This window comes from Protopterus annectens, chromosome 12.part0 (genome assembly GCF_019279795.1).
Source record: "Protopterus annectens isolate FY-2018-M chromosome 12.part0, PAN1.0, whole genome shotgun sequence".
NCBI classification, from domain to species: Eukaryota; Metazoa; Chordata; order Ceratodontiformes; family Protopteridae; genus Protopterus; species Protopterus annectens.
In genome coordinates, this window is record NC_056746.1 from 1,134,969,365 (window position 1) to 1,134,992,753 (window position 23,389).

Below are 23,389 nucleotides of genomic sequence, written 5' to 3' on the forward strand. Positions count from 1 at the left end.
AGAAGAGTAAGGAAAACTATTAATAAAGGGAGGGAAGACTAGTCGAGAGACTACTAACACTACTAGAAAAAATCTCAGGGAAAAATATCTATCAAAAACTAACAATAAATATAAAACATCTTAAATACGACCTGGAGCCGGTGAAAACACAACCTCGTAGCTGAAGCGGCAAACGAGATCTGGGTATATGACGCCTAGCATTATGGGACATAGCATAGCCATGAGCCGGTAAAAATAGCTCTCGAGCTTTAGTATTAGACCGAGTCGGAGCCGAGGTTCGGCTCCGAACCCATCCAGCAAGAATGAAGGCGAGATTGACAACTTAACATCACATATTCCCAGTTGTATCTAGGCATTGTCTGGTTATGAGACTTGTTCAAGATCACATAGTAGGCAAATGAAAGCTGAAGGAATGAAGTCTTGTGTCACAGAAAATAGTTAAACACCTCAGAGCCTTAATCCTTTATGCTAACTGCTGGAAAAAGTATTACTAAAACTCTCTTCTACTGAGGAAATCCTGTTCATACAAACAACTGTAAAAAAATAAAAAATAACACCACACTATAACAAACATATCAACAAGCAAGAAAAAATGACTAATAGAAGCTTTAACCATAGTCACAGAGCAGTTAGGCCCAATTAACTGGGAATATGGAGGTGATTACAATTCAACAAAAACAATTAGCCAAAGCTGCCAGAGTTTCTAATTTCTCTCTTAAAAATATTACAAAGGGCAAAAGAAATCCTACGACTCCGTAAAAACAGGAATCAAACATTCATGATGGAGAAGCACTGCATTATATGAGTCAACGGAGGCACTTGGGCTTTGGAAAGAAGTCTGTATGTAGAATGAGGTTGCCTGGTGATGACCAGTCCCATACAATGAAATGTATGGACTGAATTATGCAAGCTGTTACCATTATCCATTGGCAATCATAATAAGGAGGTTAGTTTGGGTAGCATTATCACAAACTGAAGAACTTGTTTTGTAGCAGCGAAACTAACTTGGTTGTTTTTCAAGGTGGAATGTAATAAAAGCCTTTACATATATCCTGCATAGTGATTTGTTCGTTTTGAGAGGTGCTTGTAGTAGTAGTCACTGTGTTAAAGCTCCATGCATTGTGTGTGTGTGTGTTCGCGTGTGATATATATATATATTTATATAAATAAATAAAAAACACATGTTACACACACATACTTACCCACCCACCTTCTTTATACTTTATATAAATCTGCTCAAGTACAAAGCAGCAGGTATTTTGTTGAACATTTATTTCATCAAGTGTGTTGGTAAAACAGTAAGTGGGTTTATATTAGGGATGTCAGTGCGTGCGTGGGTTAGGTTACAAGATAGGTTTAGTGTGTGTGTGTGTGTGTGTGTGTGTGTGTGTGTGTGTGTGTGTGTGTGTGTGCGCCTTTGCAGATTAGGCAAGAGATTAGGTTGTATGAGTGCATGTTTCCAAACTAGGATTAGAGTAAGGCTTACGTAAGAGGTTAGCCTGTAGGAGTGCTTGCTTGCGAGTTACAGTAAGAGATACGCATGGAAATAGCTTCTAAGAGAGTAGGTGCAAGTTCAAGCTGGTCTCGTATAGTGACAGTGTTATGGAAAGAATTTTCCTAAAACTACCATTATTCAGGCAAATCTGGTCTGAATGCGTTAGTGGGGTTCTGTTACCTGATCAGAAAAAGAAACTAAATGTTTTCCTTTTTCAGTCATTTTTATTTTTCGGTGATGTGTTGTTCTAAATGCCAGCATCAATCTGCTGCTTATTTATTTGATTAGTCGTCATTCACTGTGTATGCATATGCATACACACACAGTTATTGGAGGGAGTTTCATTGTTGTGCAAAAGAAATGAAATAAACCATCTCAATTCCATCACCATGGCAAACTTCTTATAGAACATAAAATCCTCAAATAGAAAACCGTCTCCCTTTGCTAGTGCCTAACGCAAACCCTAGCAGTCCCCCAATGCATCACCTCATTCCTGCCTGTTAGCCCTAACCCTAACACACTACTACTGGGGAAAGAGTTTTTATTGAGGTAACCCTACAACAGACATGTGAACATATGTGACATCACACATACTCAACACTAAATTTATACCCTTACCTAGTCCTTACTCTAATACCCCACAAACACTCACACATACTCCAAACCCACCTACCTTCACACTACACCATCAAACATCTTGCTTTCAACATCAGCAGCACTCCACAAACTACATTCAAATTTCTTCCTCAAATATACTGCCAACAAAACAGACATTCATACTTACACATATGTATATTACATAAAAGTGTGTGCGTGTATATATATATATATATATATATATATATGTGTGTGTGTGTGTGTATGTGTATATATATATATATATATATATATATATATATATATATATATATATATATATTTGGGTGTGTATACTATATATACAAGTGTGTACACTATATTTGTTTGCATATACACTTGACAGCATTTAATTAGATAGTTTGACACAACAAAGCCATGTCAAACCCAGAGCTGCTGGACATGCTACACTTAAAGAAATCCCAATCGCTCAGAGCCACACGCTCCAGGGATCTAAACCTTCTCTCACAATAAACAAAACATGCTGGAGGGATAAGGTTCCTAACCCAGAGACTCCCCAAACTCTGGAATAGATTGCTCATACATGTCAAGCAGAGTGCCTCTTTGGCCCTCTTCAAAAGGAACCTTGACGATTGGATGGGAGAAAGGAAATTCACCCTGGGGATCACGTCAGTCGCCCTGCTAGAGAGGAGTCCAGGGAAGTAAATAGTGTGAGAAGAAATAGCCAGGGAATTGTTATGGCTAGGTTTGTATAGGCCCTAGGGCTGATAGCCTAATACCAACCTATGAATCTGCAGCTGGACCCCTTTCCCTCCTTCACTAAGGACAGAAATCCATATAATTGTTGAAGTCAGACCTGAAATAAATCATGTGTAAACTGCTGCACCCTTCCCAGGCTGGCATCACCTCCACTTAATTAATGGAGTAGTATGAGAAATATTATTTATTCACTGATTGATCAAGGTTTACTAGGAAAGTCAGACTGGGCACAAGTCCCATTTTTAGTGGAGGCCTGGGGAGAAAACTCCATGTTGGACAGACAGTTATGGCCAGGAAACAGTTACCACAGAAAACCTAAACAGCAGCACCTGCCATCTAGAAAATCGGGGGGTGGAAGGCAGGTAGGGCAGCTTTGCCTGTAGAACACAATGGCAACCTTCACTTACAGATCATGGAATACACTATTTAATTTGCAAAGGAAGAGAATGAGCGCAACTGAAGACATGACAGACTAATACAAGGGGACTATAAAAAAAAATCCACTCCATAGATAATAGTGAAGGCAGACTCCTAAAGGTTATTACTGTTGGGCATTCCTTAGAAACAACAGGAGTATGAGGCAGAATAGGGTTTTCGTAAGAGAAACCTAACAAGGACATTCTAAAATATGGATCTGATCCTCTCTTACACCAAAGACTGAATCAAATGGGGAGAGAAGGGAGTTTCCTAGTTCCATCCCACCTACAAAGCAATTTTAAGGAGCCATGGAATAACATTATGATTTCCTCTAACACCAAAGTCAGAGAAAAGGCTGGCAGAAGAGGCACAAACAAGTCCCAGTTATTTTCAGTTCGGGACTAATCCAAGTGATTCATGCAAGTTAAGTACTGGAAACCTATTGCAGACTTAAGGGTAATGAAAAAAACAATTCCCAAAAGTGGTCAATCTGCACATGAAATAAAGAACCTGGAAAACAGGTAAAGATATAACGTTGCTGAAAAATTAACTCCAGATTGGACTAGTGAGGGGGACAAGTAGAAAAGGAGAGCAGTTCAACCAAAACACTAACCTTTTTTATTAATGAGATTAAAATTAGAGACCTCAAACGTAAACAACATAGAGAGCTTTTATACTTAAATAGCCAGCTCAGTGTAAGGGATAAGAGGAAAAGGTCAGCCCTGAGACCAGTAACTGTGTTGATACCAGGGCCAAGAAAACTCATCTTCAATAAGCATCTTCTGTCAAATCCAATGAGCTGGACTCTTAAAGCCACTCTTGGCACTAAGCAGCATTCGCCACCAAAGAAAGAATTGCAGCACTGATGGTTATACATACCAACATCAAAATGGATTCCCAGTGAAAAGGGCTTCTTTATGCCAAAGTGCTTGGTATCAAGAGTATGATGATGACCCCAAAAAGACTAGGCACCTACAGAGTTTGTCAATGATGCAAGGCCAAGACAGAGAGAGAAAAATCCACAATATCAATTTCTTCTATGTCAAATCTAGGCATACACCTTGGAGCCGAGGCAGAATCATACTCATACTAAGGTAACAGTTTATGACGGGTCAATTCTGAAGACCTAAGAGTCTACCTCAAAAAAGGGTCACAAACAACTCCTGCATCTGACAAAGGCAGAACTTTCACATCACCAAAACACTCTGGAAGGGGCTAAACAAATTATAATGTCCTCTGACAATGAATGCAGAATCCAGCAGGTTAGAGAGGCAAAAAAGCACAAGTACCATTCAAACTGGAATGAAATTAATATGGCCCTGAGCAATATTCATCATAATTTATATACCTTACAATGAATCCAAGACAAACTGGAGTGGTCTTGGTACTAGATCAGCAAAGAACAGAAAAACAGTCACCGCTTTCAAATCCACTAAGAGAAAAAAAATGCTTGACCACTGCTGACACTATGTAAGCCATATACACACAAGCACACAGTTACAGTGTAACCATTGGCAAGACTAACTTTTAAGGACAGTAGCAAAGCTAGGATGGTGCAAAGGGGGCAGCCACCACGGGCACAAGGTACTGGGGGACATGAACAGGAGATGCCAACAAATCGGTAGTGCAGCATTGGTACTCATTTCTGCACCAGCATTACTAAATGTTGATAGAGAAATTAAGGTCAATACTGTTTTTCTTGAGTACTGAAGCATTGTACAATATAAGTTTGCTGTAAAGCTGCTTGCTATAGTTTAAAAATTAGAAACAGTCTGTTAAGGAGCACAGGAGGAGACCTGGCTTGGCTTGTTTCTTCACAGAGGAGACCTAGCCAAGTGGGTGGAATGGAACTTTTACTGCCCCTAAAATAAGAACAAAAAGAAAGAGACCTGGTTTGGCTTGGCTTGCAGCTTGATCCTCAGTGGAGCACTAACCAGATGGAGAATGGACTTTTTTTTTTTTTTTGCTCAACTGTTTACGGCCACCAGATGGGAAAATAGCATTGGGTACTACATGAGCCAGATAAAACTAAGGAAAAACTTGGATTACCCTGGAAATACTAAAAAAGAGACAGACAGAAAGCCTGATTAACAGACACATACAAAAACAGAAATTAGTCCAGTACCAAGCTAGGGGCAATTTCTGGTAGACTTCTGTAGAAATTTCCTATCCTACATTTTACTTGTATTTACTAAATGGGTAAGAGCATTGCCATGACCTTTTTCAGACTCAGCACGAGTGCTGTCTGGTTAGGTTATTTGCTCAGAGGTGCACAGGTAGGCAAATGAAGGCTGAGGAAATCAAACCTTGAACTACAGGAAACACCTTGTTAGTAGCCCAAAGATTTAATACCCTGCAGTCTAAGAAACTGAAATTCCAACTAAATATAGAACAGTGTAAAAAAAATGGTATATCATACCTCCCAACCTCTTAGAGCAAGAAATCTGGACAAAGCCACGAATAATAGGGGACAAAGGCCCAAAAATAGGAACAATCTTTAAATATTGCTCTTACAAACTTAGAAAGTTGACAGAATAACAGGTTTTGCATTAGTATGAATTTTCTGAAGGCTATAAAGTCTGAAACTCTAATGTATGTCATTATGTTCTGACTTCAGTCTGACTTGCCAGTGATTTGCGAGAAAATCATAATTCAGTAAACTCTCAGTTAACCGGAACTCAAGCAACCGGAAAAAAAAAAATTCGAAGAAATATAGTGCAATTTTCATGTGTTGCACTTTCTTGCCCCCCCCCCCCCCAAGCAGAAACATGCCTTACGTTTTAGTGTTGTGGAGTTCTAAAAATAAGACAGGAGTAGATTCTCTCCCTCCCTAACCTGAGAACAAGTCAAATCAAGCAAATATAGGGTACAGTATTAGTGAGACCTATTTTTAATAGTAACTCTCAAGCAACCGGAAACTAGTGTTATCCGGCATCTACCAATCTCCATGAGTGCCAGTTAACTGAAAGTTTACTGTTTTATGAAAAACACACCAAAATATGAGGTAAAAATCTGGACATTCTGCATAAATCTGTACAGTTGAGAGGTATATAGCAATACATTTTGCCAAAAAAAGTATCAAAATGTAAAAAAGAAACTGGGAGAGTAAATGAGCTGAAAACTGCTGTAAATCCATTTTTGGCACTCCCCTTCTTACAATCTGGATAAAAATGGAAAGTGCAAAAAAGAACTAAGCCAGGCAACAAAGTTTGATAAATAAATCTGGACTTCTGCAATGGCCCATAAACAACAACCATCAATGTATTACAACAGTTCAAAAGAAGAATGCTTTCTGCTCAAATAAGGAATTAAGACAACTTACCTCAACCCATTTGTCATTCCCAGTGCTCTGCAGCAATACACAAAGTGGATCAGACTTTGAGCCAACATCCTTATCCAACAAATTTTCACATGAAATGGACAGTTCAACTTTGGTTACACACTGAGCCATCTGAAAAGAAAATGTTAACTGTTAACGAACAACAAAAAATCTGTAAATTGGTTAGGTAAAAGCTATTTTACAGCTTTCCCTTCAAACTAAATCACCTTTAAATTACTTCAGTAAAGGTCTGCCATTTGTTTTTTCTGTCTACCTAGGATCATTATTAAAAAAAAGTGCTCAGAAGTTTTTTAAAGCTAAGTGCAACTCACTATAATGTTTTCCATTAGTCAAAAGAAAAATCTGTCTGGTTAATCTAATGTTTAAAAGACTCAACTTGCTCCACAATCACAGAAACAAAATTCAGCATTTCTATGCAATATGTTAAAGGACATCATAGTATGCAAAGCAGACTGTAACAAACTGCACAATCAGTGCAACAAAAGTAGCGTCAGACCCTACTTGAACATCCGTATGTTGTGGAGTGGCAGGAGCAGTGTTCTCTACACAAAGGTAAAACACAGCTGTAAGAAGCACTTAACACCAGGTCCTCAAATTAATCAGGTGCTTACCACATTTTATACTTCTGACTGCTGTTTGATCATCACAAACCAATATTTCATGAAAGCAAAGTAGTCTGCCCCGTGACAGAATATGCCACTAACACCATTCTGAAAGAGAACCCATTTTACCTCATGTTGTACATGTCAAAACACTTCTAGCTGGGTTAAAACTATTGCCAGAAAGAAAGATAAAAGCACTACAGTAATAAAGAGTTCTGTCCTTGAATCTGGATCAGTTAGTGGTTCTGGCACTGAAGCAGCTAACTGGAAGCTGAGAGAAGAATGAAGGGGTCAAATCCAGGAACTTCTCAAGGTATGAGGACTATATTTTAAGCCTCTTGGTGAAGGCCACAAAGTCAACGGAGATGTCACATATGTAAACCTACATCACTTGCACAAGCATGCAGCTATCCCAGACAATGACCATGACATGCCCAACCCAACATGCATCATTAAAATGTGCAAGAAAATGGCAGGATTATGACTAACCTAACTCTTTGAAGCAAGCATTAATAAGAGTACATACCCTAGTGCTGTCAGTCTTAGGGAAGAAATGGTCAGTAGGGCTCTTGTCCCCAAAGGAACAAGCAAGTAAATAGACAGGCCAGGGGGCCTAATGGTCAGGTAGTGTGGGTGCCAAAAAAAAAGTCAAGTATGAGATGAGAGCAATTTAACTCAAACTTGCAAGAGTACCTATCCTCAATAACAGGAGAGAATACCTTATACATAAAACTTTATTTACCTTAATGATGAGATGTGGAATAAACAGATTTGTACTTCTTAAAAAATTCTTCAGATAATAAAGAGGATACTTCTTCCCAAGCTATTACACACAACACCAATACACCATTGGGGTTTCAAAGCTATGAAATTCCCCAAGCCAGTCACATTCATCTCACCAAATGAGATACAGATTAAACAAATCAACCCTTTTTAAAAATTCTACAGTACCCAAAAAAGTCAAACCTAGCTTTTATATAAAATGTTGTGCTACTATTTAAGTTGCAGTGCACTGGCTGTAAAGATCTGCAACACAGTACTATTTCACCCCCAAAAATTTAACATTTCTCAAATGTCTGCATAAATTATAGGTAACAATGTGGTGAAGAAGCAACTTTACTAAATATAAACACACATCCCAATGTCAACAAATATTAACAACATACTTTGAAGTTTTTCAAGATAATGGAAATATAGAAATAGAGATGGTCTAACATATTAGCATTGTGTATATCCAAAGATTTATTTGAAAGTGTTAATGCGTTAAAAATGTGCAAATGTATAGACAAAATATTCTTGGGATAGTACAATTGTTTCCAATGAAGAGAGTTAAAATCAAGTGAAAACATTAAACCTGAATACCATCTTAATTCTAATCACTGGATCTTAATACAAGGAATTAGAAGTTATGTCCGAGAAAATTCCCATGTAATGGGTCAAGAAGGGAATAATAATATCCTAAATTAATGGAGTATTTATGTCAAACTTTATAGAAATAACATCTCTACATCGAGGTTATCAGATTTATACAAGATGTTATTGTCTCAAAAGAAAGACCCAAATGACCATTTATGGAAATGTTTTTGTTGCAACTGAAAGAAAAACATTTCAAAAAGGGATAACAAAAAAAGAAGTTATGTCGTACCATAACGTTCCATCTGTGTTGTCGATCTTCACTAATCCTTGACTGTGGGCTCGGTTCAGAGCCTCAGAACCATCTCGGCCGTTTACTTCAGCTCGTGGCTTCCAAAGTCTTGAGCTAGGCTCTACCCATGATGCTTCTCTATAAATTACCTCAGATCGAGTTTGCCTAAAATACTGGCAGACAAATAGTAAACAACAGAAGACCAGATCTGTGTCCCTATCATGAAGCCAGCCTTTGAAGTATTCGGTCCACTAAGAGTTTCAGGCCAGGGGAAGGGGGGGTGTCAAGGATTAGTGAAGACTGACAACACAGACAAAACATTACGGTAAGGCATAACTTCTTATCTGATGCTGTCAATCTTCACGTAATCTTTGACTGTGGGACAGGGTCTCTAGCTACCTGAATCTTGGGTGGTCTCATGGCAGAATATTCCTGAGCACCATCGAACTGAATGATGCACACCCCCTACAGACCTGGTCCAGTTTGTAATGAGTAATAAAGGTATGAGATGCCCATGTAGCTGCTGCACAAATGTCATCTATGGAAGCTCCAGCATGAAAAACTGCAGAAGCTGCTACAGCTCTAGTTGAATGAGCTTTCACAGGATGCGGAGGTTGGAGGACCTTTTAATGATAAATAAAGGTGATACAATCCCTAAGCCATTTACCCAAGGTAACCTTGGAAATTGGGTTACCTAAAGAAAGTGAGGAAAAGGCAACAAAAAGTTGTTCAGATTTTCTGATCTCCTTTGTTCTGTAAAGGTAAAAAACGTAATTGTTTGTGAACATCTAATAAGTGTGTAGACAGTACTCTCCCTTATTGGAAAAACTAGGGAAAAAGACTGGTAGGTGTACGATTTGATTGATATTAGACTCTGAAACTACCTTTGGCAAGAAGGATTAGTCCTGAGGGAAACACTGTCCTTGTGGATTATTATATTGGGGGGGTTGCAGGACAAGGGTTGAATTTCTGATGCTCTTCTTGCAGAAGTAATAGCTAATAAAAACAAAGTTTTCCACATCATAAATTTTAAGCCACAAGTAGCTGAAGGTTCAAAGGGGGACAGAGTAAGAGACTGTAGGACTAAGGTTACACCCATGGAGCAGTGTGCTCTTTAAACAGAGGCCTTAGCATTAAGGTTCCCTTCAAAAAGGCTTTACAAAGTTTATGCGACATAAGAGAAGAACCATCCAAACCAATATGGAAGTTAGATATCTCAGCCAGATAGACCCAAATGGTAAAGGCTGAAGAGCCAGACTGATAAAGAGCAGCCAGAAAATTCATTACTTTATCCACAGGAGCCGCATAAGGTATCAAGGTCATTATTAAGAGCCAACCTAGCAAATTTTTCCCATTTACTCTGGTACAGTTTTCTAGTAGAAGGTTTGTAATGCGCCAAAATGATTTGCCGGACAGATGAGGTAAGGGAAGAATGCCTGGCAATCACTGGAATTGGAGAAGACACGCGGTGAGCTTGAGATGCTTGGAGATTCGTAAGAACCATACCTTCTGGATGAGATAAAGGACCTGGTGCTGGGTCTAGAATCCAAGTTTTCCAAAGTAGGTGAGTCCAAATGAAGGGAAACTAAACCTGTCGAGGCCAGAATGGGGCAATGAGGATTACTGTGTTCTCCGACCTCTTGGCTTTCTTTAGAAACTGGGATATCAGGGGAGTTGGGGGGGGGGGGCAATCATGGAGATCATCATCTCTGGCTGACTTGGCGGGGGGGGGATTATGGCAAAGTAACTGCTGCACTTGTTCAGAGGGAATGCAAACACTGCATCATGGCTGACCTCACTGGTGGAAAACCACTACAGGATTTAGAGGCCACTTGTGAGGCAGTAGAATAGTTCTGCTCTGTTTGTCTGCTATCACCTTGTCGGTCCCCAGAATATGCATTGCCATAAGCAAGCGGTTGGAAGAAATCGCCCATTCCCAGATTCTGAGGGCTTCTCGACAAAGTAGGAAAGATTTGGTTCCTCTTCCTTTATGTACCAGACCACTGACATGTTGTCTCATCTGAACTGCCACTGTTCCCAGGGAAAGGGCATCTTCAAATGCTTGCAACACAAAGCACCACCTTCATCTCTAGAACACTGATGTGCAAATTGGCCTCTAGTTGGCACCAAGTGCCTTGGACTGTCATTCCCAGATTATGTCCACCTCACCCTATCTGGAAACATCCGTAGTCACTATGGCTTGGGGCTGTGAAAGGATGGCCCGAAAGACTCTTGGAATGGAGCCACCAAGACAAGTCCTGTTTGCAGTGATTGGTGATCAATATGTGGTATCACATTGGCTGATTCATTAACGACCATGGGAGGCTGGAATCCACTGGAGAATCCACATGTGATATCTGGCCAAGGGAAAATACAGTTGTGTACACTTACCATAAATGTAGACGTTAGAGTGTATTCACTGTTGCAGTCATCACTTGTGGGCTATCCCTGCTGGGTAGCCCTCAGCTGGCCCAAATACCAGAGTAAAGATTGTCCCCCCTGCGTCGGCTGCAGGTCACCTGGGACTGACGTCAGGTCATCAGTGGTATAAAACAGGGCAGCCAACGCCATTACATCAGTTTTTCTTGCCCCAACCTATACGAGCCTTGCCCAGACGGCCTGAGGATGGCAAACCTGGGGGATGCCCATAGGCATAGATAGGTGTGAAGGAAAGAGAGGGGGAAGGAGGGAAGGAAAACAGGACTGCAACAGTGAATACACTCGAACATCTATATTTATATTAAGTGTACACAACTGTACTCTGTTCTTGTTTTACTGCTGCAGTCATCACCTGTGGGAAGATTCCCAAAGCTGAAGGTAGGGTGGATGGTAGAAGGGTAGGAATAAAAGAACAGGCTTGCACTGTTCTAAGTAGGGCCTAGCATGCCCTGCAGGACTGCAGAGGCAAAGCCTGCCCGGGTTTTGAAGAAAAGAGGCAATTGGTAGTGTTTGGTAAAGGTGTAGAGGGAAGTCCAAATGGCAGCTTCTAGGACGTTCTTGGTAGGAACCCCCCTGAGGAAAGCTGTGGAATTAGATGTTCCCCTAGTGAAATGGCTTTGGACAAATTTTCCCATGGAAGTGGTAGCAGAATTGGATACCGTTAGATATCCATTTAGAAATGGTCTGCTTGGAAATAGGTTTCCCATCTGCCCCTGGGGCAAAGCTGACCAGGAGCTGGTCAGTCTTTGAGAGACTTGGTTCTATCCAGATAATAGCCAAGTTGTCTGTGCACATCTATTGAATGAAGGATTATTTCCTCCCCTGTTCTGAGGGTTAGGAAAGAAGGTGGGAAGATGCATAGCCTGGTTCAGTGTTAAGCCAGACACCACCTTAGGCATAAAAGAGGGGTTAGTTCTAAGAAACACCTGCATGGAAGATGACGAAGGGTTCAATGGCCATGAGAGCCTGCAGCTCAGAAACCCACCTAGCTCTGGTTACGGCCAGCAGGAAAGCGGTCTTCCAAGACAGGTGTTTTAGTTCTGCTGAGGCAGCTGGTTCAAAGGTAGGCAAGGTCAATTTTTCCAAGACTTAACTCAGGTCCCAGGCAGGAGTGGGTGGCCTCCTAGGTGGTCTGATGTGATACACACCTGTAAGGAATTGTTTTAGCAGGGGGTGGGAGAACAAGGCTGTTCTGCATGGAAATGGGCAGAGACAGCAAAGGCATAAATTTTGATGGAAGAGTAAGATCATCCTTTTTGCACTAGCTCCGCCAGGTAATCCAGAATTAGAGAGAGATGCAAGGGAGCAACTTGTACCCTAAGTTTGGCACCAGGCATTGAATCTTTTCCATTTTGCAGAGTATGATTTCCTGGTGCTGGGCCTCCTGGCATCCTTAATTATATATCCAGGACCTGCTTGCTCAGCAGTGGGTTCATAACAGTCTGAGGTATAAGCCATGTGGATAGGTTGTGAGCTTACAGATTGGGACACAGTACTGACCCTTTTTCTTGGGTTATAAGTCCTTCTGTGACAGGTAGAATCCTGGGCTGCTCCTTGGTTAGGCTGAGTAGCAAAAGGTACCAATGTTGCTTGGGCCAATTTGGAGCAATCAGTATAGCTCTTGCCCCTTCCTCCCTGATCTTTAGCAGTACCCTTGGGATCATTGGCAAGGAGTGGATGGAGGCATAGAAAAACAGGTTGCCTCACTGGAAAGAGAGAGCATCCACTTTCCTGGCTTCTGGGTGCAACGCCCAGGTGCAGAACTGGTCTAACTGCCTGTTTACGGATGAAAAGAGGTCTACCCCTGGCGTTCTCCAAGTTTGTGTTATGCAGAGGAAGGTCTCCCTCTGAAGTTGCCATTCATTGGGTCCAAGACACTTCTGCTAAGGTGGTCTGCTAGAGTACTGTGCTCCCTCGGGATGTACTGGGCTATCAGATGAAAGCCTATCGAGGCAGTTTGCCAGAGCAGCATGGCTAGACAAAGCAGATAGGAGTGTGTTACCCCCTGCTTGTTGATGTACCACATTGACTGTAGTATTGTCTGTTTTGATGAGGAGCACCCCTGGTTTCAGGTGGCTCTTGAAGGCTGTGATAGCCCTGAGCACTGCCACCATTTCCTTTAGGTTTATGAGTAGGTCTAGGTCCCTGATGTCCCACGTGCCTTGGGTGAACATGTCTCCTAAGTGTGCCCCCCCAGGCTTTGTCGGAAGCAGCCGTGGTGATCTGGCCATGGGGAAGAATTACAAAAGGTAGACCATTGTTCAGGGTGCAGACTTCTGCCCACCATAGGAGTTCCCTTCTTAAGCAGCGAATCATAGGCAGTTGTAGCGCCAGAGAAAGAGTGTGCTGGCACCATAGTTTTGTTAAGGTACCATTGCATTTTTCTCATGTGTAGTCTGGCCAAATGCACCAACAGGATGCAGGATGTCATGTAATCCAGAGCTTGAAGGAACTTCCTTGCTGTGAGGTGTGTTCTGTAAGACAATTGGGAGAAGTATTGGGACAGGAAACTTTGTTTTTCTGGAGAGGCCCTGTCTGGTGGGCTGGAAATGGGATTTTTCCTTGCTGATGGTAAATCCCAGAGAGGTAGAGTGTTTGGACAAAGTTGAGGTCTTGCAGGAGCTTTGCCCTGCTGTCTGCCTGGATGAGACAGTCATCCCAGATATGAGTATATTTGAATGTTTTTCTGCCTGCAGAAGGCAATGACAGGGGCCAGGCATTTGGTGAAATCCCTGGGAGCAGTAGATAAGCCAAAGGGCTGAGCAGAGAACTGAAAGTGTTGCGAGCCTGCCCTGAAGTGAAGGAAACTTCTGCAGGACTCCCTTATAGGGATATGAAGGTAGGCATCCTTTAGGTCCAGGGTGACTAGCCAGGCATTTGGGATCAGCATGAGTAAGGTTTTTGGCACATAAGCATTTTGAATGCTGTCACTTGCAGGGAAAGGTTTAGTGAGTGTGGACAGATCCAGAATAAGGTGCCCTCTTTCCTGTGTGCCAGGAACAATCTTGAATACAACCCTTTTCCGGCTTGTTTCTGAGGTACAGGCTCAACTGCTCCTTGACCACAGAGTTTCTGAATTTGGCTGAGGGCCTCTGCTCGCTGATTTGATGGTATGTCTGGGTACCCTGTTAAGATTGGGCTCTCTTTCAATGAGAATCTGTATACTTGGAAATGATTTTTAGGACCCACTGATCCTTTCGGATGGATTGCCAGTTGTCTTTGAAAAGGGATAGTCTTCCTCCTAACCTTTTGGGGGGGGGGGGGGGAGTCATTGCGAGTCTTTAGGGTTGGGAGTGGACTTGGAACTCCCTGCCCTGGGGGTTGTAGAGGTCTATTGTCTGGGCCTCTGCTGTCCTTGTGGTTGTTGCCTGGGGGGGCCTGTCCCTGCGCCCTTTCCTATGCACAGGCCTGGACTGAGAAGGAAAGGACCAGTGCTTGGTGGGAAAGTTCCTGCTGACTCTGGAGGCTGTGAACAATTGCAGGAAAAAAAAAAGCCAGCACCTCGAGTGGTTCTGATATAATGATTTATTCTTCAAAAACTAGACCGGTTTCAGCTATTCAAGCTTTCATCAATAGTTGAAAAAGACATGAAAAAACTGCTCCTTATATATTCATAAGAAGGTAATGACATCACTTCCTGTGATTAAAGAAAAAAACAATTATTGTCTTACAATAAAGTTAATTAAAATTAAATGAAAATTGTGTACAAGTGAAATACAATAAGTATACATAAATTGTTGATAGTCCATCCAAAATTGTGCCATACTAGTAATAATGTCAGATTATAAAGAAATAAATAGAGACTTTACCTGATGGAATAGATGAATATAGTGTGATGATAAAGAGGGAAAACACATTAACATATAATTGGTTCTTTTGGATATCCTTAATTAGGGTTCCAGTATACACAAAAATCCTGTACCATGAAGGAAAACTGAAAATAATAAATGTGTATAGAGAAGATGAAAATTTATAATTTGTCATTGAGCCCTGGTGGGAAAAGCCCACCCAATTTAATTATCCATCTTTGCTCTTTATTATTAAGGATTTCATGCCATCCTGTTTTGAATGCCCTGTTTCCCATGATATGATCAATGATGCAAAAAAAAAAAAAAATTTGGCCGTGGCGTGCTTGGTGGTGTGTCTGTATAGAGCATTTGTAGATCTGCAATTCCTAATATCTCCCAAATGTTCTGCTATTCTGGTGCGGAATTGTCTAGATGTTTGGCCTACATAAAAAGCTTGGCATGTGCATGTGGCCAGGTAAATAATCCAGTCGGAACTGCAATTTCCAAAAATTGTCATATCATGTATCTGACCTGTGTTCTTACTTGTGAAACTTTTAGTTTTGAATATGTAATTACAAAAACTACAATGGCCACAAGGATACGTGCCCACTAATTTGTCTCCTGTAAGAGTTCTCTGTATAGCAGTGTTGTCATGCATGATGTTTCTTTTGTAATGAGAAAAATGGGAACCTAATGTTTTGCCCTTCTTATAGGAGAAGTAACAACGTTCTCCCAAATAACCCTCCAAAAGAGGGTGAGATGTGAGTATGCTCCAGTGTGTATTGATGATGTTGATAAGATTATGACTATTCCTACCATATGTAGTAATAAATCTACATATATCAGGATGGTTAGATCTAACTTTGTTCTTGTAAATTAATAGTGACTCCCTGGGTAGTGTTGCACTCCATTGTGCAGCAGAGCTGATGGCCTCCCGGTGATATCCTCTAGCCAAAAATCTATTGGTCAGATCCTCATGATGTATATTTAGATCTTGTTCAGAAGAACATATTCTTTTAATTCTCAGGAACTGAGATTTTGGGATGTTCTTGATGATATGCTTAGGATGGAGACTGTTGGCATGTAATAAAGTGTTATATTGTGGAAATTTGCGATGAACAGATGTTTTTAATGTATGATCCGGTTGTCTTTGTAAATGGACATCCAAGAAATGAATGTCATTCAAATTATATTCCACAGTGAATTCGGTCCCCCACATATTTCCATTGAGATGTTCCATGAATTCTTGGAGATATTCCGGACCTCCTTTCCATACAAGCCAACAGTCATCAAGATATCTCCTCCAGATGTCGATTTCGGGTAAATACACATTGTGCAATTCATCATAAATCATATGCTCTTCAATGTATCCCATGTATAAGTCTCCATATATAGGCGCAAAAGAGGTCCCCATGGCCGTACCTTGTATCTGCCAATAGCAGTCCTGTTGAAAATAGAATACATTTTTGGTTAAGACATGTTCGGCCATACACACAAGTAATGTATTCATTCCAGGAGGATAAATATTGGCTTTATTTAACCAGAATTCCAGGGCCATCAGTCCTGCCCAATGCGGAATGCTGGTATACAAAGATTTCACATCCAAAGTACACAGAAGCCATGCAGGTTCTAGTTGTGAATTGGAAACAATTTGTAGGAATTTCGTTGTATCTTTAATCCTGGCTCTAATACAGGATAGTAATGGTTTCAATTTTTCAGTCAAAAACATTGACAGGGGTTCCGTCAATGATCCAATCCCAGATACGATCGGTCTTCCTGGTGGTTTATCAATGGATTTGTCAATGGATTTGTGGATTTTCGGCAATAGATATAGGTATTGTTTAGCAGGATCCTTAACCATGAGATTTTTTTTGGTGTTAGTAGAAATAATCCCAGTGTCGACTGCTTCTTGTAAAAATTTGTCAATTTCTTGTTTGAAGGCGGGTGTGGGATCCGTGCTCATTTTCATGTAATGATGATGGTTGGACAGTTGTCCATTTGCCTCATCCCGATAATAATCGGCGTCCATGACAACGACTGCACCCCCTTTATCAGCAGTGAGTATAACTATATCCTTGTTGTTTTTAAGTCTAGTTAAAGCAAGTTGTTCACTGTAAGATATGTTATTTCTAGTGTTGTCAGATTTGTTGGAATGAAAATGTAAATCCTTCATGACCGCCTGTTGGAATACTGCGACGTGTTTGTCCATGGGGGGGTTGAAAGTGGATTTATGGAATCTAAATTCAGAAGATCTTTGAGAAATGTTAGGGTTGTCCTGTTGTTTGAAAAATAAGTGTAAATTAATTTTCCTACAAAACTCTACTATATCAGCAACATGTGAACTCTCGTCAATGAAAAAACCAGGTATAAAACCCAAGCCTTTATTCAAAATAGAATATTCATCTGAAGATAAAGTGTATTTTGAGATATTTAACACATTTTGATGAGATTCCATTATTTCACTACTGATTGGAAGAGTTCCTCTAGACTTTTGACCCCGATGCTTTCTCCCTTCCCTATGTGTCCTGCCCCTAAAGGGCTAATCATGCTTCTGCCTCTTTTGTTATGTGGTGAATCACCCATGCTGGTTGATTCATTGTCTGTTGTGGAGGACTCCTCACCGAAGGTATTGCTGGAAGATCCTGATTTTTTGAGAATTGATCTCGGTCTTTTCTTACGCACAAAAGTAAAACTTTTGGTCCCTTGGGCAAATCTCACACCTTTGTGGGATTCAAATTGTCTTCCCTTACTGTAATCCTCTTTGTCCCTAGCAAACTTGTGTAATTTTTTGGATTTAAGATTACTCTCCAATGTGGTCAGTTCTTTGGAAAGTTTGTTCAGACTACTATGAAATTGAGGTTGGTTTTCATATTGTTTTAAGTTATTACATGTCTTTTCAACATCCAGAGTATTGGCATGAACTGTCCTTTCATAAAAGGATGCCAGTATATCAACTAATGCCATAGTGGCTTCTTGCTGTGCTATTTGCCAATCCCTGATTAATATGTCGTCCGGTGCACCAACAAGTGGCTGAATTTTTGATCTCAATCCTCTAGGTGAAATCTTCTGGGTCTGATAAGCCTTAAATAGCTTATGGTGCCAAATGTTAGTTCTTAATATTTTGATTTGTTTACCTAGCCGATTGAATTCTGACACACAACCGTCAACTGGATCCAATATGGGTAAATCAATAGTATTCGAGGAACTAATACCAATACCGAATACTTTAAGGTCATCCTTATCTGCACATAGGCTAGATAATAATTTCCCAAGGTCCATGACAATAAGTTGTTGTGTTGATAAAATGTTTGGCTACTTATATGGAACAGTAAGAGTGTTGAAAGAAAAGATAGTAGTCTGAACAAAACACCAATACACTGTTCCGAACCCTTTGGAAAAAATAAACTGTGTGATAGATTTACCCAAGGGTACCAAAAAGTTACATATATAATGAATGCTCGAGAAATCAGGACAAAAAATTTTGGTATTTTGCGAGACAAACCATGATGTGAGTATCACCTTAAATAAGATGCTAGTGTTGTTAAACAAGTGTGCATCTAGATATTATTCAAACATAAAAAATGTTATACTTCCTTGGAATAGTTATATCTGAGTAGGTTATAATGGGTATGTTATTGTAAAAATGTATATACACATATAAAGCAAATTGAGCATACGAAGATGTTCAATCAAAACAATAACACTAGGTGATGTAGTTTAAGACCAGCTAGGTCTAAACATGAAGTGAGTATATGAAAAGAAACATATTCTGTAAGCTCATTTGAAGAAATAACCCTAATAAATTGAGCAGCATAAATATTTGAAAAATATTATTGTAAATGTTGGTATAGGAATATAAACAAACTGTAACTGCCCTAAAAGAGTTATATCTAAGTTTGTTGTATTAGGTATATTATCCCTAAATATGTATATACATACACAACAGAATAAACATAAGAGATGTTCAATCAAAACAGCATCAATATATGATATTATTAAAGACAGGCAAAATCTGAATATGCAAAAAAATATAAAGTTAACAATGAACTCAATTGTGGAGGCAACCATAAAACATTGAGCAGCATCAAGGTTGAAAAGTATTATTGTAGATATTTGTGTAGTCTAAGATTGATACATAGTCATGAGATTATTCCATATATAGGAACAAAAAAACAACATAATATGTTAGCGCCGAATCCCAAATTGAAGTTCTATACAGTAATATGAAGAACCATAACATGCTACCATACCGCAATATAATGAAGTCAAAGTCAACCCCAACCATGCAATATGGCCTAAATACAGTGTTAGAAAACCACCATTCCTGTATCTATATCTATCTACATAGATTTAGATGGTTTATTACCAATGGCAAAAAAATCTATAAACATAGGTTGGGTAAAAACCAGGATTGAAAATTCCATAAAGAATCACTTCACTTGAAACAAATGCAAAACCTAAATGATTGGAAATATTTCTGTATGTCCAATGTTCCTATCCAAAGTCAAAAAAAATATATGTACAATAATATAGAAGCAGTATATGTGATAGTATTGCAGGCTTAGTAATGCACTTATAGGCAAGCCACTATGAGAATTCGGAATGCGACCCAAACTGTATGAATATAGTTGTAGACCGTAGATGCAAAAAGTATTTTTGATGGTTCAAACATAAGCAATCCCTTAAAGTTCTTCCATAGTATTCGGCCTAATCATGCCATGTAAAAAGATGTATCGTTGCAAAAACGCTGATTCACAAAAAGTAAAATAGAAGAATGTCAAAATATCAAATGCATCTACTAAATCAAAGTCAAAAAATAAGTTTGGTAAACAAGAAATATTTCACCAAAAAGTCAAAATATAAATTATTCCAATCCAACCATGCTTAAAAAGCCATGATGATATGCCCGAGAATATAAGAGCATGAAAGTTTGTTGATAATAAACAAATATATCCAAAAATATAAAAAATGCGCTAAGACTCTCTCCAAATATAGTCAAATTAAAGTTGAGAAGTATTGATAACCTGACAATCTCTCAATGAACGATCTTCCAGCAGCGACAGAAACCACAAAGTCCAAAAGAGGGTAGTTGGATGGCCCCCCAAAAAGTTGCGGTATCACACATATGCTGTTATCCAAGTGCGAACAGTAACCTGACAGTCTCTCAATGGAGGATCTCCCAGCGGGGACAAAATAAAAGTTCAAAAGAAGGTAGTTTAATAGCCCCAGAAAAAGTTGCGTAGTCACACACTCATATGCTGTTATCCGAGTGCGAACCGTTACCCAAATATGTCGAATACAGTTTCCAAAAATAAGGTAAAGTCGTAAATATATTATAAATCTCACCAAATGTCTTCCGAATGAATTTCAGACGATGCGTACAGCTCAGCAATCACTTCAGGAATGAAATCCATATAGCGACACAAACATAAATCCAGAAAATACTTGGTTGGATTTTCAACCTTGTAACAAGTCGAAAATCAGATAGAATATCCACAAATGGAAAAACAACGGTACACAATGATGGACAGCACTAAAATAATGCATAAATTAGTATGGTTCAAGAAGCAAAGTGTATCTATCGCCAACCTTCCGTGAGGAGCCCTCCTCAACAGGCAAGGAATCAACCAAAATGGCGTTAGTTACAGAAGAACCACAAGAACGCCAACAGCCAGCAAAACAAGGAGTATTCAGTGTAGAATCCAGCTAGCAAGTACGGCTGGTGCTCAGCAACCAAGCTGCTGTGAACAATTGTAGGAAAAAAAAGCCAGCACGTCGAGTGGTTCTGATATAATGATTTATTCTTCAAAAACTAGACCGGTTTCAGCTATTCAAGCTTTCATCAGTAGTTGAAAAACACATGAAAAAACTGCTCCTTATATATTCATAAGAAGGTAATGACATCACTTCCTGTGATTAAAGAAAAAAACGGTCTAGTTTTTGAAGAATAAATCATTATATCAGAACCACTCGAGGTGCTGGTTTTTTTTCCTACAATTGTTCACAGCAGCTTGGTTGCCGAGCACCAGCCGTACTTGCTAGCTGGATTCTACACTGAATACTCCTTGCTTTGCTGGCTGTTGGCGTTCTTGTGGTTCTTCTGTAACTAACGCCATTTTGGTTGATTCCTTGCCTGTTGAGGAGGGCTCCTCACGGAAGGTTGGCGATAGATACACTTTGCTTCTTGAACCATACTAATTTATGCATTATTTTAGTGCTGTCCATCATTGTGTACCGTTGTTTTTCCATTTGTGGATATTCTATCTGATTTTCGACTTGTTACAAGGTTGAAAATCCAACCAAGTATTTTCTGGATTTATGTTTGTGTCGCTATATGGATTTCATTCCTGAAGTGATTGCTGAGCTGTATGCATCGTCTGAAATTCATTCGGAAGACATTTGGTGAGATTTATAATATATTTACGACTTTACCTTATTTTTGGAAACTGTATTCGACATATTTGGGTTACGGTTCGCACTCGGATAACAGCATATGAGTGTGTGACTACGCAACTTTTTCTGGGGCTATTAAACTACCTTCTTTTGAACTTTTATTTTGTCCCCGCTGGGAGATCCTCCATTGAGAGACTGTCAGGTTACTGTTCGCACTTGGATAACAGCATATGTGTGATACCGCAACTTTTTGGGGGGCCATCCAACTACCCTCTTTTGGACTTTGTGGTTTCTGTCGCTGCTGGAAGATCGTTCATTGAGAGATTGTCAGGTTATCAATACTTCTCAACTTTAATTTGACTATATTTGGAGAGAGTCTTAGCGCATTTTTTATATTTTTGGATATATTTGTTTATTATCAACAAACTTTCATGCTCTTATATTCTCGGGCATATCATCATGGCTTTTTAAGCATGGTTGGAATGGAATAATTTATATTTTGACTTTTTGGTGAAATATTTCGTGTTTACCAAACTTATTTTTTGACTTTGATTTAGTAGATGCATTTGATATTTTGACATTCTTCTATTTTACTTTTTGTGAATCAGCGTTTTTGCAACGATACATCTTTTTACATGGCATGATTAGGCCTAATACTATGGAAGAACTTTAAGGGATTGCTTATGTTTGAACCATCAAAAATACTTTTTGCATCTACGGTCTACAACTATATTGGGACAGTTTGGGTCGCATTCCGAATTCTCATAGTGGCTTGCCTATAAGTACATTACTAAGCCTGAAATACTATCACATATACTGCTTCTATATTATTGTACATATAATTTTTTTGACTTTGGATAGGAACATTGGACATACAGAAATATTTCCAATCATTTAGGTTTTGCATTTGTTTCAAGTGAAGTGATACTTTATGGAATTTTCAATCCTGGTTTTTACCCAACCTATGTTTATAGATTTTTTTTGCCATTGGTAATAAACCATCTAAATCTATGTAGATAGATATAGATACAGGAATGGTGGTTTTCTAACACTGTATTTAGGCCATATTGCATGGTTGGGGTTGACTTTGACTTCATTATATTGTGGTATGGTAGCATGCTATGGTTCTTCATATTACTGTAGAGAACTTCAATTTGGGATTCGGCACTAACATATTATGTTGTTTTTTTGTTCCTATATATGGAATAATCTCATGACTATGTATCAATCTTAGACTACACAAATATCTACAATAATACTTTTCAACCTTGATGCTGCTCAATGTTTTATGGTTGTCTCCACAATTGAGTTCATTGTTAACTTTATATTTTTTTGCATATTCAGATTTTGCCTGTCTTTAATAATATATATTGATGCTGTTTTGATTGAACATCTCTTATGTTTATTCTGTTGTGTATGTATATACATATTTAGGGATAATATACCTAATACAACAAACTTAGATATAACTCTTTTAGGGCAGTTACAGTTTGTTTATATTCCTATACCAACATTTACAATAATATTTTTCAAATATTTATGCTGCTCAATTTATTAGGGTTATTTCTTCAAATGAGCTTACAGAATATGTTTCTTTTCATATACTCACTTCATGTTTAGACCTAGCTGGTCTTAAACTACATCACCTAGTGTTACTGTTTTGATTGAACATCTTCGTATGCTCAATTTGCTTTATATGTGTATATACATTTTTACAATAACATACCCATTATAACCTACTCAGATACAACTCTTCCAAGGAAGTATAACATTTTTTATGTTTGAATAATATCTAGATGCACACTAGTTTAACAACACTAGCATCTTATTTAAGGCGATACTCACATCATGGTTTGTCTCACAAAATACCAAAATTTTTTGTCCTGATTTCTCGAGCATTCATTATATATGTAA

At 39.2% G+C, this 23,389-nt stretch overlaps 1 protein-coding gene across 7 annotated transcripts in view; it reads right to left on the reverse strand.

Moving 5' to 3' along the window:
- The window catches only part of LOC122817027 (copine-3-like), a 2,295,182-nt gene that overhangs the window by 1,568,906 nt on the left and 702,887 nt on the right, over positions 1-23,389 (reverse strand). For all 7 annotated transcript variants that reach the window (XM_044090160.1, XM_044090159.1, XM_044090157.1 and 4 more), the window contains one exon: positions 6,591-6,719. In XM_044090160.1, coding sequence (XP_043946095.1) covers positions 6,591-6,719 — 129 coding nt within the window. Of the gene's footprint in view, positions 1-6,590; positions 6,720-23,389 lie in introns of those variants that run through there.